Source organism: Galeopterus variegatus, unplaced genomic scaffold, assembly GCF_000696425.1.
Source record: "Galeopterus variegatus unplaced genomic scaffold, G_variegatus-3.0.2 Scaffold279, whole genome shotgun sequence".
Classification (NCBI taxonomy): domain Eukaryota; kingdom Metazoa; phylum Chordata; class Mammalia; order Dermoptera; family Cynocephalidae; genus Galeopterus; species Galeopterus variegatus.
Window position 1 is genome coordinate 584,099 of NW_007726390.1, and position 15,621 is coordinate 599,719.

Genomic DNA, 15,621 nt, shown 5'->3' on the forward strand with positions numbered 1-15,621 from the left:
CCTCCCTTCCTTCCTTCCTTCCTTCCTTCCTTCCTTCCTTCTTTCCTTCCTTCCTTTCTCTCCCACTTATGAGTGAGAACATACAGTATTTCTCTTTCTGTGCCTTGTTTATTTCACTTAACATAATTTTTTCCAAGCTCATCTATGCTGCTGCAAATAGCAACATTTCATTCTTTTTTTAATGGTTGAGTAGTATTCCATTGTGTATACAGACCACATTTTCTTTATCCAGTCTTCCATCAATGGACATTTAGGTTGGTTCTATATCTTAGCTATTGTGAATAGAGCTGCGATAAACGTGGGAGTGCAGGTATCTCTTTGATATGATGATTTCCATTCCTTTGGGTATATACCAGTAGCAGGATTGCTGGATTGTATGGTAGTTCTATCTTTGGTTGTTTGAGAAACCTCCATACTGGCTGTACTGATTTAAAATCCCATCAACAGTGTATAAGTGTTCCCCTTTCTCCTCATCTGCCAGCATTTGTTATTTTCTGTCTTTTTGATAATAGCCAGTCTAACTGGGATGAGATGATATCTCAATGCAGTTTTGATTTGCGTTTCTCTGATGATTAGTGATGCTGAGCATTTTTCATGTGTCTGTCACGATTTGTATGTCTTCTTTTGAGAAATGTCTATTCAGCTCCTTTGCCCATTTTTAAATCAGATTCTTTTTTATTATTATGTTCTTTGAGTTCCTTGTATATTCTGGATATTAATCCCTTATCAGATGCATAGTTTGCAGATATTTTCTTCCATTTTGTATGTTCCTTTTCACTCTGTTGATTGTTTCCTTTGCCGTGCAGAAGGTTTTCAGTTTCATTTGTTTATTTTTTCTTTTGTTGCCTGTATTTTGAGAGTCTTGTTCATAAAGTTGTTGCCCAGTCCAACATCCTGAAGCATTTCCCCTGTGTTTTCTTCTAGAAGTTTTATGGTTTCAGGTCTTATATTTAAGTCTTTTTTCTATTTTGAGTTGATTTTGGTATATGGTGAGAGATAGGGGTCTAGTTTCATTCTTCCACACATGGATATCCAGTTATCCCAGCACCATTTATAGAGGTTGTTCTTTCCCCAATGTATGTTCTTGGCACCTTTGTAAATACATGTGTTAATATCTCAGTTCTTTTTTTTTTTCTTTTCCTTTTTGTCTTTTTTCGTGACTGGTAACGGGATCACAACCCTCAGTGTCGCGCCCGCACCGCACTCAGCACCGCGCTCAGCCAGTGAGCGGACCGGTCTCCGAACCCTCGCCGGGAGCGCCACCGCGCTCCCAAGCACCGCACTCAACCAAGTGTACCACCAGGCCGGCCCTAATATCTCAGTTCTGTTTCATTGGTCCATGTGTCTGTTCTTATGCCACTACCATGCTCGTTTGATTATTATAGCTTTGCAGTGTATTTTGAAGTCAGATAGTGTAATGCTTCCAGCTTTATTTTTTTTTTTTTTGCTCAAGATTGCTGTGGCTATTCAGGGTCTTTTGTCATTCCACATAAATTTTAGTATTATTTTTTCTATTTCTGTGAAGAATGCCAGTGGTATTTTGATGGAGATTTTGTTGAGTCTATAGATTGCTTTGGGTAGTATGGACATTTCCACATTAATTCTTCCAATCCATGAACATGTAATGTCTTTCCATTTTTTTGTGTCCTCTTTAATCAGTGTTTTGTGGTTTTTATTGTAGATATCATTCACCTCCTTGGTTAAATCTATTCATAGGGATTTTATTTTTTTGATAGCTGTTGTAAATGGGCTTTCTTTCTTGATGTCTTTTTTCTGCTAGTTCATTGTTGGTGTATAGAAATGCTACTGATTTTTGTATATTGATTTTGTAACTTGCAACTTTACTGAAATTGTTTATGAGATCTAAGAGTTTTTTTGGTGGAGTCTTCAGGTTTTTCTGTACATAAGATTATATCATCTGCAAACAGGGACAATTTGATTTTGTCTTTTCTTATTTGGATGCCCTTATTTTTTTCCTCTTGCTTGATTGCTCTGGCTAAAACTTCCACTACTGTGTTGAACAGGAGTGGTGAAAGTGGGCATGCTTGTCTTGTTCCTGTTTTTAAAGGAAAAGCTTTCAATTTTTCCCCATTCAGGATATTGGTTTGTATACATGGCTTTTATTGTGTTGAGGCTTTCCTTCTGTGCCTAATTTGTTGAGAGTCTTTATCATGAAGGGATATTGAATTTTGTCAAATGCTTTTTCTGCATTTACTGGGATGTTCATATGGTTTTCATCCTTCATTTTGTTGATGTAGTATATCACATTTATTGAACTATGTTTTTTTTTTGTTTGTTTTTTTGGTTTTTTTGTCTTTTTCCATGTCCAGCAACGGATTGCAACCCTCAGTGTCGCCCCCGTACCAGACCGGGACCGGCAACAGGATCGCACCCCTCGGTGTTGCTCCCGCGCCTTGCTCAGCCAGTGAGCGGGAACCGGTCTGTATGTGGGATCCGAACCCTCGGGCGGGAGCGCCGCCGCGCTTCCCAAGCGGCGCACTATCCAGTGCGCCACCGGGCCGGCCCCTATTGAACTATGTTGAACCATCCTTGCACCCCTGGAATGAATCCCAGTTGATAATGGTGTATAATCTCTTTGATGTGCAGTTGAATTCTGTTTGCTAGTAGTTTGTTGAGAATTTTTGCATCAGTGTTCATCAAGAATATTGGCTTGTTTTATTTTTGTTGTGTCTTTGTGTGATCTTGGTATCAGAATGATGCTGGCCTGGTAGAATGAGTTTGGGAGATTACCCTCTGTTTCTATTTTTTTGGAATAGTTTGAAAAGAAGTGGCATTAATTCTTCTTTAGAAGTTTGGTAGAATTCAGCAGTGAAACCATCCAGTCCTGGGCTTTTCTGTATTGGGAGACTACTGATTATAGATTCAATATTATTGCTTGTTATTGGGTCTGTCCAGGTTTTCTATTTCTTCTTGGTTTAGCCTTGGTAGATTGTGTGTGTCCAGAAATTTGTCCATTTCCCCCAGATTTTCAAATTTGTTGGCATAATTTTGTTCATAATAGTCTCCATTGATTCTTTGTATTTCTTTGGTATCATTTCTAATGTCTCCTTTTTCGTTTCTGATTTTTGTTATTTGGGTCTTCTCTCTTCTTAGTCTAGCTAATGGTTTGCCAATTTTGTTTATCTTCTCAAAAAGTCAGCTTTTTATTTCATTAATATTTTGTATCACTTTTGGATCTATTTCATGACCCAAAAGAACTCTGTTCTTTTTTTAACTTTTTAAACTCTGTTAGAACTCTGTTCTGATTTTTATGATTTTTTTTCTGTTAACTAATTTTGGGATTGGGTTGTTCTTATTTTTCTAGTTCTTTGAGGTGTAACATTAGGTTGTTTATTTGAAGTCTTTCTATTCTTTTGATGTAAGCACTTATTGCATTTTGGGATTGGGTTGTTCTTATTTTTCTAGTTCTTTGAGGTGTAACATTAGGTTGTTTATTTGAAGTCTTTCTATTCTTTTGATGTAAGCACTTATTGCAATAAATTTCTCTCTTAGTACTGCTTTTGCCATATCCCATAGGTTTTGATGTGATGTATTTTTATTTTGACTTGTTCCAAGAAATTTTTTTGATATCCTGCTTAATTTCTTCTTTGACCCATAGGTTGTTCAGGAGTTTGTTGTTTAGTTTCCAAGTATTTGTATAGTTTCCAAAGTTACACTTGTTATTGATTTCTAATTGTGGTCTGAAACGATGCTTGAAATGATTTCAGTTTTTTAAAATTTGTTGAGACTTGACTTGTGGCTTAACATGTGGTCTATACTGGAGAATGTTCCATGTGCTGATGATAAGAATGTATATTCTGTAGTTGTTGGATGAAATGTTTTGTAGATGTCTGCGAAGTCTATTTGGTCTAAAATGTAGTTTAAATCCAACATTTGCTGATTTGTCATCTAGATCATCTGTCCAATTCTAAGAGAGGGGGTTGAAGTCCCCAACTATTATTGTATTGTGTTCTATCCCTCTCTTTACGTTTGCTTTATATATCCGGGTTATCTGATATTGAGTGCATATATATTTACAATTATTATATCCTCTTGGTGTACTGATCCCTTTATCATTATACGATGAACTTCTTTGTCTATTTTTATAGTTTTTTGTATAAAGTCTGTTTTATCTGAAGTAAGTATAGCTACTCTTGCTCATTTTTAGTTTCCATTTGTGTTGTATATATCTTTCTATCCTTTCACTATTAGTCTGTGTGTGTCTTAACAGGTGAAGTGAGTTTCTTGTGGGCAGCTTATAGTTGGGTTTAATTTTTTAATCCATTCAGCCAATCTATAACTTTTAAATGGGGAATTCAATCCATTTCTATTCAGGGTTGTTATTGAAAGTATTACCTTACTCCTGCCATTTATTGACTTTTTATGATTATTTTACATATCTTTTGTTTCTAACTTTTCCCTTTATTATTATTATTATTTTTTTTTTTTTTTGGTGTTTGGTTTTTAGTAGTGATAAGATATAGTTTCTTGCTCTTGTTTATGTATCTGCTCTACTAGTAGGTTTTTTCCTTCTCATGTATTCATAACAATGATTATCATTCTTTGGATTCCAGATATAGGACTCTCTTGAGAAATTCTCATAAGACCAGTCTTGTGATGGTGAATTCCTGCAGTTTTTGTTTGTCTGGGAAGGATACTATTTCTCCTTCATTTTTGAAGGATACCTTTGCTGGTTATAGTATTCTTTGCTGGCACTTTTTTTCTTTTAGTGCTTTGAATATATCACCCCTTTCTCCTCTGGCCTGTAAGGTTTCTGATGAGAAATCTGCTGTTAGTTTGATGGGGATTCCCTTAGAGGTAACTTGATGCTTTTCTCTTGCTGTTTTTAGAATTCTCTCTTTGTCTTTGACTTTTGATAATTTGATTACAATGTGTCTTGGGGAGGACCTTTTGGGGTTGAATCTTTTGGGGATCTTTGAACCTCTTATATCTGGAAGTCCATATCTCTCCTGGTACTTTGGAATTTTTCAGCTCTTATTTTGTTAAGCAGGTTGTCTGTGCCTTTTCCTTCCTATTTCCCTTCTGAAACATTCATAATTTGGATGTTTATATGCTAAGGCTGTTGTGGAGATCTCATAGGCTTTCATCAATTTTTAAAATTTATTTTTCTTTTTTTGTCCACCTCGGTTATTTCAAAAATCCTGTCTGAGTTCAGAAATTCTTTCTTCTGCTTACTCTAGCATGTTGCTTAATCTCTTGGTTTATCTTTTATTTCATTGAATATATTCTTCAGTTCTAAGAGTTCTGCTTGGTTGCGTTTTTAAGATATCTATCTCTTTATTGAATTCTTCCTTCAGATCCTGGATTGCTTTTCTGATTTCATCATGTTGTCTATCTGACTTTTCTTTACATCTCATTGAGTTTCCTTAATATTAGTGTTTGAAATTCCTTTCCAGGCATTTGTTAGGTTTCCTATTGCTTGGGGTCTGCTACTAGAGAATTATTGTATTCTTTTGTGGTGTCATTTTTTCTTATTTTTAGTATCTCTACATTGATGTCTGAGCATCTGGTAGAGGAGTTGCTTCTTCTAATTCTCTGGAGAAGCTTTTGAGGGGAGAGACTCCCTCCTTGTAGATGTGCCCCATAGTGACAATTGAATAGGGTGTTTTATGTTTGCTTCTGTGTAGATGCAGTAATGTAGTCTCTGTGTGATTGCTTCAAGAGTATTCAACATTGAAGTTGTCTGTGAGTGCCTCTGTGGCCCAGTTGCTGGGGTGTTTGGCAGTTGCTTGCTGAAATGAGTGACACTGGGTTGAGTCATCAAGGTCATGGGTGAAGTCTCGAGTTCTTGGGAGAAGCACCAGGGTGTCCTGTTGCTCCTCAGCTGAAGTTGGTGACCCTAGGTGGTCTTATTGGTACCCTGGACAGAATACCGTGACTCTGATAGGTGCACTGGGGTGCTCTGAAGCACCTCAGTTTAAATGGGTGACTCTGTGCAGTATTTCTGGGGCTCAATATTAGCCTCTTGGACTTTGATGGAGATAATGAGATGCTTAGCAGCTCCTCATCTAGAGTAGGTGACTCAGTGGAGTCACTGGGGCTTTGGGCTGGACATTGTACCCCCAAAGGATGAGTTGGGATGCTGTGCAGCTCTGTATCTGAAGTGGGCAACACTGGGTGAGGTTGCTGCAGCTGTGGATAGGAGTCTGTGCCTCCAAGAGAGATATTGGAGTGCTCTGCAATTTCACCATTGAAGTGGCCACTCTGGGTGAGGGGGTTGGGTTCATGGGTGGGGCCCTGCACTTTCCAGAGGGATACTGGATTGCTTTGCAGCACCACTGTTGGAGTGTGCTACCTTGGGTGAGGTGGTAACAGTTTTTGGTGGAAACTTTTGCCCCCAAGAGGGGTGCTGAGGCCCTCTGTAGCTGTTCAGCTGGTGTGGACACTCTGGGTGAGGCTACTGTAGTCATGGGCAGGACTCTGTGTCTCTAAGAGAGATGTTGGGTCTCTCTGCAGCACCTCAGCCAGAGTAGGCTGCTCTGGGTAAAGTTACTATGGTTGTGTGCGGGACCCTATGCCCCCAAAAGGGATGCCAGGTATATTAGTGAGGGTTCTCCAGAGAGACAGAATCAATAGGATATGTTATAATTATATGAGAGGGATTTATTAGAGGAATAAATTCACGCGACTGTGAAGAAAAGTCCCACGATAGTCTGTCTATAGACTGGATGCTGGTAGCATGGCTCAGTCCAGTCCAAAGGCCTCAAGACCAGAGAAGCTGATGGTGTCCTTGGTGTAAGTTCTGGAACCCAAAAGCTGAAGAGTCTCAAACTCTGATGTCCACAGACAGGAGAGAAGAGTGTATCCCAGCTCCAGCAGATCTAGAGATTCACCTTTTTCCTCTGTCTTTTGTTCTCTCTGGATCTCTAGCAGATTGGATGGTTCCCACCCATGTTGAGGGTGGTCTTTCCCACCCAGTCCACTCAGACTCTCATAGTAATCTCTGCTGGAAACATCCTCATAGACACACCTAAAAAGATAGCTTTACCAGATTTCTCAGCATTCCTTCATTTAACCAAGTTGACAGCTAGAATTAACCTTCACACCAGTGTTCTCTGCAGCTGCTCAGCTAAAGTGTGCCACTGTGGGTGAGGTCGTTGTGTTTGTGGGCAGGCCCCTCTGACCCCAAGAGAGGTGCTCAATCACTCTGGAGCTCCTTAGCTGGGGTGGGCTGCCCCGTGAGAGGTTGCTGGGGCTATAGGCAGTCTTCTATGCCTCCAAGGGAGATGCTGAGTCCCTCTGAAGCCCCCCCATGCTGGGACAGGTGGCCCTGTGTGGGCTTACAGGTGCTGTATGTGGTGGTCTGTGTCTCTGAGGTAGGCGTGAGAAGCCTCCATAGCCTTCTTATTGGGGTGTGCAGGACTGAGTGGGTCTGCTTGAGCCAAGTAGTAACTCCGCACAGTTGTGAGAGTTGCAAGGAAACTTCATCAAAGAGGGTGGGGCCACTGGCAGTGGCAGTAGGCCCTGATCAGTTGTCTCTGGAGAATTCATGCCCCTGTGCCCTTGAGATTCCAGGTCCCTCTGCAGCCCCCTTTCTGGTGCAGGTAGCCCTGGGTTGGCTCACTGGTACTGCGTGGGGGGGGGTCTGTACCCCGAGAGAGGTGTGGGGGGCCTCCACTGCCTCCCCACTGGAGTTCAGGGTCTATACATGGATTCAGGTGTAGAAGATCCCACATGGGGTCTGGTGGGGCCTTACATCTATGAAACCACTGGGGATATTGGGTCCCAAAGCAAAATACACTTGGGCGTTGGGTCCAATCCCAAAGTGGCCACTGCTGCAGCAGCCTGGGACCTGGGGAGTGGGGGAAGGTCAGCACAAACCCCTTCCTTGGATCAATGTAGTCACATGGCCTCCCAGCAATTCCTCACACTGGGCGTGGCCTGCCAGGGCAATATAATTCCCCTTTGGTTTGGGCCACTGGGCCCATGGTGTAGCGCTGGCTTACCTCTATCCTGTAGACAAAAATTTCTCCTGTCCTTGCTACTTCCAGTTGAGGCACAGGAGTGGTGGAGGCCAGGAATTTTCTTTCACTCTCTGTGTGCCTATCCTGAGTTTCTGCACTCACCAGTGTCTCTGCTACTCCTCTGATATGTTCCAGCTGTCTCTTTCAGTTACTTTTGCCCAAATGTAGTTGTGTATTTGATGTGTTCTGTCTTTGTGGGAGAGAGGAGCAGTGGATCCTTCTAGTTGGCTTTCTTTCTCCACTCTCTCTGAATGTTGATTTTGTATACTGCACTTTTGCTGAATTTGTTTATTAGTTTTCATGGGATTTTTTTTTTTTTTGGTGTGTGTGTGTGAGTGTGTGTGTGTGTTGTTTGTTTTTTGTAGAATCTTTAGAGTTTTCTCTATATGAGATCATGTTATTTGTGAACAGGACAATTTTACTTCTTCCTTTCCAATTTGGATGCCTTTTATTTCTTTTTCTTGCCTAATTGCTCTGACTAGGATCTCCAATACTATGTTGAATAAAAGTGGTGAGAATGGGCATCCTTGACTTGTTCTTGATCTTAGAGGGAAAGCTTTCAGTTTTCACCATTGAATGATATTGGCTGGGTCTTTTCATATTGGCCTTTATTATCTTGTGGTAACTTCTTTCTATTCTTAGTTTGTTGAGAGTTTTTTTTTTTATCACGAAAGTGTGTTGAATTTGTTCAGATGCTTTTCTAGCATGAGTTAAGTTGATCATGTGATTTTTGTCCTTTGTTCTGTCAATGTGATACATTACATTAATTGATATTTGTATGTGAACCATCCTTGCATCTCAGGGGTAAATCCTACTTGCTCATGATGAGTGATCTTTTTAATGTGCTGTTGAATTCTTTTTGCTAGAGTTTTTTTAAGGATTTTTATGTCAGTATTCATCAGGGATATTGGTCTGTAATTTTCTTATGGTATCCGTGTCTGACTTTGGTATCAGGGTAATGCTGACCTCATAAAATAAGTTTGGAAGTGTTCCCAACTCTTCAGTTTTTTTGCAAGAGTTTGAGAAGAATTGGTGTTAATTCCTCTTTAAATGTTTGTTAGAATTTTCAGTGAAGCCATCTGGTCTTGGGCTTTTTTTTGTTGCGAGGTTTTTGATTACTGATTCACTCTTCTTACTAGTTACAGATCTGTTCATATTTTCTATTTCTTCATGATTTAGTCTTGGTAGTTTGTATGGTTCTAGAAATTTACCATTTCTTCTAGATTATCCAATTGATTTGCATATAATTTTTATAATAGCCTCATAATACTTTTTAAAAGTAATTTCAGTAATTTAAAGTAATACATGAATTTTAGAAAAATATTGCTAATCTCACCCCAATGCAAGAGTATTTCTGTCACTTTTCTGTATTTTCATGCTAATTTCTATTTCTATTATATATTTTATTTAGTTATAATTTTTATAATACTACTCTTTTCCTTTCTTTACCTATCAAATACATTTGTGATTTTGGTTTTATCTAATGGAATGGATTATAAATTTATAATTAAGAAATGCCCAGATTTTAAAAGAATTATATCAGCTTGTATGGAAAGCCTCAGAAATAGCACAAAATAAGAGGACATTAGACCCTCAAATTTCTATTTGCCGGAAGAGGCTATGAAATCCACTCAGCTGCAAGCACAGGCTCCTTTTTCTTTGTAAAAAAGGAAGGATGAATTGGAGGGCAAACAAGAGCCCAGAGTTTGTAACCAAGAGCTTCAAGAGAGCACTCCTCAGGGAGTAGAACTGAACCCTAATAACAAGCCTGGATGGACTTCAGAATCACTATGGTCCAGTGACTATTGAATGCCTCTGTTTTTCCCCCTTTCAAACAGGAGTGTATAACGTGGTTATTCTATACCTGTTCCATCACTGTGTGTTGAGTATGTATTGGGGACAAGTAATTTGTCTCTTTAGTTCACAGGTCTTCAGATTGAGAGGAATAGTTCTCAAGGAGCTATATACAAGGGACCATACTAGAGGAGCCTTACCTGCACCTGTAATTGAATGTAAATGATATATTAGACTTTGTACTGATCTCAAAGTCTGATGCAATGCGGCTTTGGGTGTCTTAGAGAGAGAAATGTAATTTTGTATGTGGGAGGGATGTGAGTTTTTGTGGACAGAGGGCAGACTACTGGCTATAATAATTCACATCCCTCCCACATACAAAATACACTCCTCTCTCTAAGACTCCAAAGCATTATCCCATCAGACTTTGATTATATTTCCCAAAGATGCAACAATACCTCCCATCCCATAAGCTTATCATGTGACCTTGTCACTGTGCCTATGGAGTGATGAGTTCATGTCCTTTCTTCTTGAACCTGGTTGGGGGTTTGTAACTGCCATGAACAACAGAATGAGGCTGAAGTGATGCTATATGACTTCTGAGGCTATATGTCAAACAATGTCATGTGTTTCTGCCTTGGGTCTCTTTGGTTACTGAACTACCTTGCTGTTAGACTAAGCAGCCTGAGGAGAAGTCCATGTGAAGAGGAATCAAGGCCCCTAGCCCACAGCCCTGGCTGAGCTTCTCATAATCAGCAACAGTTTGCTAGCCCTGTGTACGAGCTATCTTTAAATTGTAATTTTCAGTCCCCAGTTGAAATAGCCCACTAATGCCATGTGGAGCAGAGATGAACTTGCAGATATATGAGAAAAATAAATGATTCTTATTATTTTAAGCCACCAGGTTTTGGAGTGCTTTGCTTCACAGTGATAGACCCTTGAAACACAACTTCCAAGTTATCTCATCTGTTTCTATGGAATTAACTACACAGATTCTTAAATCTGTGTTTTAAGGTTATGTGTTTCTTTGGAGCTCCTGTCCCATATATAAGGGTAGGGTACTTCAGAAAGTTCATGGAAAGATTGTATTATCTTTCAATCATATTTTTACATGAGCTTTTTGAAGTACCCTCATATCTAACTACTAATTAGATTTATCTCTCCTTAAGTTGAACACCTCCAACTTTGAGTTGTCCTTCACCACCTGTTCTTTCTCCACTATCTTGATTATTTTACTAAACAGACATTCAGGGCAGAAAACTGGGAAAACATCCTCAATTCCTACATCTCCTTGCAACTCATTTTATATCTTAAAATGTCTTTCAAACTCTTTATTTTGACTCAATGCTTTTAATCTAGGTCCTCACCATATTTCATATGTGCTATTTTAATAATAGCAACTGATCTTGTTTCTATCCCTGTTTTCACTCCTGTGTAGAAAAAGCCAACTTTATTTCTCCCACTATTCTCTCACAACATGCTTCTGACACCAGATGTGTGGAGATTTTTTCCCTACCAGCAAGCAAGCAACCAAGTCTGAAGGGGACACCAGCTGGGTGTCTTCTAATCCAGTTCAGTTCTGATGCCATCTACCTGGAGATAGCATCCGATACCACTGGTTGAGGGCTCAGTCTCATAAAACTGTCCCCAATTCAGATGCCAGTCACAAGTCAGGGACTCTGGAATTTCTGACTGACTGGCTTCAAGTTAGGGGTCCCCTGACTCCCTCCTTGAGTTTGATTAATTTGCTAGAGTGACTACCAGAACTTAGGAAAATACTTAAGTTTACCAGTTTATTATAAAAGATATGACAAATAACACAGATGAAGAGATGGATAGCATGAGGTATGGCAGAAGGGGGGCAGAGCTTCCATGCCCTCTGTAGGAACCTCCATGTGTTCAGCTACCTAGAAACTCTCTGAGCTTTGTCCTTTTGTGTTTTTATGGAGGCTTTATTACATAGGCATGGCTGAATAAATCATTGGCTATGGTGATCAATTTAACCTTCAGCCCCTCTTCCCTCCCTGGAGGTTGGGGGGTTAGAGCCAAAAGTCCCAACCCTCTAATCCTGTCTGGTCTTTCTGTGGACCAGCCCCCATCCTGAAGCTTCTCAAGGGTTGCCAGCCATCAGTCACCTCATTAAGGCATACAAAAAGGCACTTGTCACTTTGGAGATTCCAAAGATTTTAGGTGTTGTACGCCAGAAAAGACCAAATATACATGTCACAAAAATCACGACTCCCTTTAAGTTCATTCTCTCCATTGCTGACAAAGTGATATTTTAAAAATACATGGTCATGTTACAGTAATTCTTACAGTTTATAAATGGCTTCACCTTATTTGCACAATAAGGCCCTATTTTCTTAGCAAGATGTACGTGATTTTCAATGATCTGGCCCCTTGCCAAATCTCGACTCTTACTGCTTGTTCTTCCTTTTCAATTTATAATACTGAATTACTGATAGCTCTTCAAATACACAGAGAAGAAACCAAGTTTTCCACTTCCTCCGACTGTTCCATCTATCTAGGTATTTGGCAGAATTCAGTTCCGTATGGTTGTAGGACTCGGATCTCCATTTTCTTACTGGCTGTTGGCCAGGAGTTGCTTTCAGTTCCCACATGCTGCTCTCAATTCCTCACCACATGGCCCTCTCACAATGTTGCAGCTTACTCTTTCAAAGCCAGTGGAACAATCCTACTTCCTAAGTGTGCTACAAGAGACTCTTAGGAATAGAAGCTAATCAAGGGAATGGCAATCCATGGGTCCTACCCACACTCAAAGAGAGGGGATTATACAAGACTTGTTCACTAAGGGTCAGGAATATTGCAGGCCATCTTAAAATTCTACCTAACATGGGTAAGTTTAGGATTCTCTCTGGAAACTTTTAGGATCTTTTTCTAAAAAAAAATATCCTCAGTAATTGTAAAGTTTTCAAGAATGCATCTTCCTATATATACCTGCTGTATTCACTATATTGGTTATCACTGGGCTCTTTCAATGTGGCAATTCATGTCCTTCAGTTGTGGGAAAATTTTGTGTTTATTTCAGTGATGATTTCTTATCTTTATTTTCCCTCATCTCTCCTTCTATGACTCCTATTATTTGGATGTTGGAACTCTTGAGTTCATTTTTCAATTCTCTCCTATCTTCCATCTATCTCTGTTCTGCTTTCTGGGAGATTTATTCAACTTTATTTTTCAGTTCTTTATGGATGCAGTGTCTTTCTGTCCCCTAGAGGTTATCAACAGTAGTTTTTAAACCTTTCTTTTTTTTTTTTTTACATAGTCTGTGTTTCCTCCATGTTATTTATTTTTTCATTCTGGTCTCTGTCTTTCATTTTACAGGCTTTCCTCAGATGTTTGTTAATACTTGGATATCTGTTCATGATTTAGAATTTGAAACTACAGAGCTGATTAGAAATTCTGAGAATGTTGGTGGGACTTGTTGACTCACAGCTCTATAGTATGATGAGGATTGGGCTGCTTTTTGGTGAAATCCAAGGTCAATATCTTTAGGCTTTTGGGGGCTACTCAAAATTCTTGAAAAAGGATCTTACACTCTTCTGCTAGTGGGCAAAGATCTTGGCTGTTAGCATTCTGGGAACTTAGAGGGGAGGGATCGAGGCGGGGAATTTCTCAACATTCAATTTCTTAATCTTCTTGATTTGGGCATGGTATCCACATTCCCAGCTGTTCCAGAAGTCCCCCAGGTTTCTGCTGGTGTGGGGGAGAGACAGGTGCCTAACCTCATGGAGTTGGTGAGGGGAATCTAGGATTCTAACTACTTCTCAAAAGCTTTGACCTATTCCTTCTTATTTTAGAAATTTCCTGCCACTGTCTCTCCTATATTTCTCTCCCAGTTTCAGACATACTAGAAACAGACAGTTCCTGAGCAATTTTAGGATTCTGCAGTTAAAATTGAGTTGTTCCTTAGCTTTTCACATGGCTTAGGGTTTTGCTTTGTAGAATTTTTTGTCAGTCATTTTTTTGTTCTTCAGCTTCTGAAATTTTGCTGTCTTTTCTCTTTTCCATTCTTTACATCTGTATGCTTATCTCTTTTTAAAAACCCCACTGCTGTAGTTTTTCTGGGATTTCTGGAAGGAGTGAAATTAGATGTGTGTATTCAATCTGCTGTCTTAACTTAGATGTTCCTCGTTGTTTTGTAATATTGAATTCTTATGAAAGAGTTTATTCCTTAGTTATCAATTTTACTTCTATTGAAATATTTATCTATTTATCATTGTCGTGCTGTTTTATTTATTTACTTTTGTTTGTTTCTTTATAATATGCTTAGTCTTTATGGTTGTAATTTTATGTTTAATGCTTTATAAAATATATTAGTTTTATAATGCTTAAAGTATATAGGTTCATTGGGATCATTAATCTTAGGAAATTATGAGCTCATTTCTGTTAATATTTCATTTATTTCACAGACTTGTTTTTCACTCATGACTTTACTTTAATAAGAATTAGGTAGGTTGAAATCCAAATGTTGGAATACAGTGAACACTCAAGACATTTTGTTCTTTTTTAAATGAAGACTGAAGTTGCTGAAGATCCTCGACAAGTTTCAACTGTTCATCTTGAACTAGGATTACCACTGGTTTTTATTGTTAGCCGACAGGCTACGTATGAAGCTGATAGAAGAACTGCAGAATGGGTTGCTTGGCATCTTCTGGGAAAAGCAGGAGTTCTACTCTTGTTAAGGTATCTTAAACATTGCATATTCATTATATTTGGCAAAACTGTAATATTTTCACATTTTAAAATATGGTAATCTAATCATGTACAAATAAACTCAAATCTCTTATCAATTCCAAAACAGTTAGAACCAGTTGCTAAGCTAAAGTCTGTACATTAATTGTAAGCTTGATTAAAATTTAGAACTTTAAACTTTGCTAAATGAAGATGTAGATTAAGATGGAGACTAGAAAATCTGGTTTGTATTTACATGTAAAATTTCGCAGAGTCACTAAATTGTAACTTTTTTCATAAATACTTTTTAGTATAAGAACTTATAGTTCTATTTTAGATTGACATACTGGATGACTATTATTCTTGATTAGCAACATAAAACATTTATTTCTGTTTTGAAAAAGGGACTCTTTGGAAGTGAACATTCCTCAGCATGCTAATGTGGTCTTCAAAAGAGCAGAAAAGGTCAGTTGTTTTATGTATTGGTCTACAATGTCTGCTTATTTTAAGAAAGTTAATGCATATAGTCCTAAAGTAATACATGTTTATTAAAGACAAAAAATGCGTAAATTGTCACTATTCAAAGATAATTGCTGTTAACATTTTGATGTTTTTTTCATGTGTCAGTCTGTCTCCTTTTCCTATGTTCATATATATATAATATGTGGGTGTATATATATATTTTTATAGAAAAATTGGATTATGGTATATATTCTACTTTTCAGCTAAAGTTATATTTAATTACTTGCTCTTGTGATGTAATGCCTATGTTTGTACACTGGTTAGGACATCACTGATTCTTTTCTTTGACAAAATTTCTGGAAGTGAAATTTGTCAAAGGAAATGGGAATTTTGACAGTTTTTAAGATACATTGTCCAATTGCCCTACAGAAAGGTCATACTTTTACCAGCAGGGTTTGGAATCTCTTGTTTCTCATGTATCTTTGCCAATACTGAGCATTACTATCTTTAAAAAAAAAATCCTTTCTATAGACAAAAGAAGTTCTTGTTTTAATTTGCATGTCTTTGTTACTACTGAGGTTGAACATCTTTTTCTTTTTTTTTTTTCCTTTTTTTTGGTCTTTCTTCGTGTCCGGCAACGGATCGCAACCCTCAGGGTCGCGCCCGTACCGGACCGGGACCGGCA

At 38.6% G+C, this 15,621-nt stretch overlaps 1 protein-coding gene across 1 annotated transcript in view; it reads left to right on the forward strand.

The window, feature by feature from the left end:
- The window catches only part of TXNDC16 (thioredoxin domain containing 16), an 83,983-nt gene that overhangs the window by 30,060 nt on the left and 38,302 nt on the right, over window positions 1-15,621 (forward strand). The window contains exons 8-9 of the mRNA XM_008566947.1: window positions 14,320-14,486; window positions 14,879-14,939. Of these exons, the coding sequence (XP_008565169.1) occupies window positions 14,320-14,486; window positions 14,879-14,939 (228 nt within the window). The remainder of the gene's footprint in view (window positions 1-14,319; window positions 14,487-14,878; window positions 14,940-15,621) is intronic.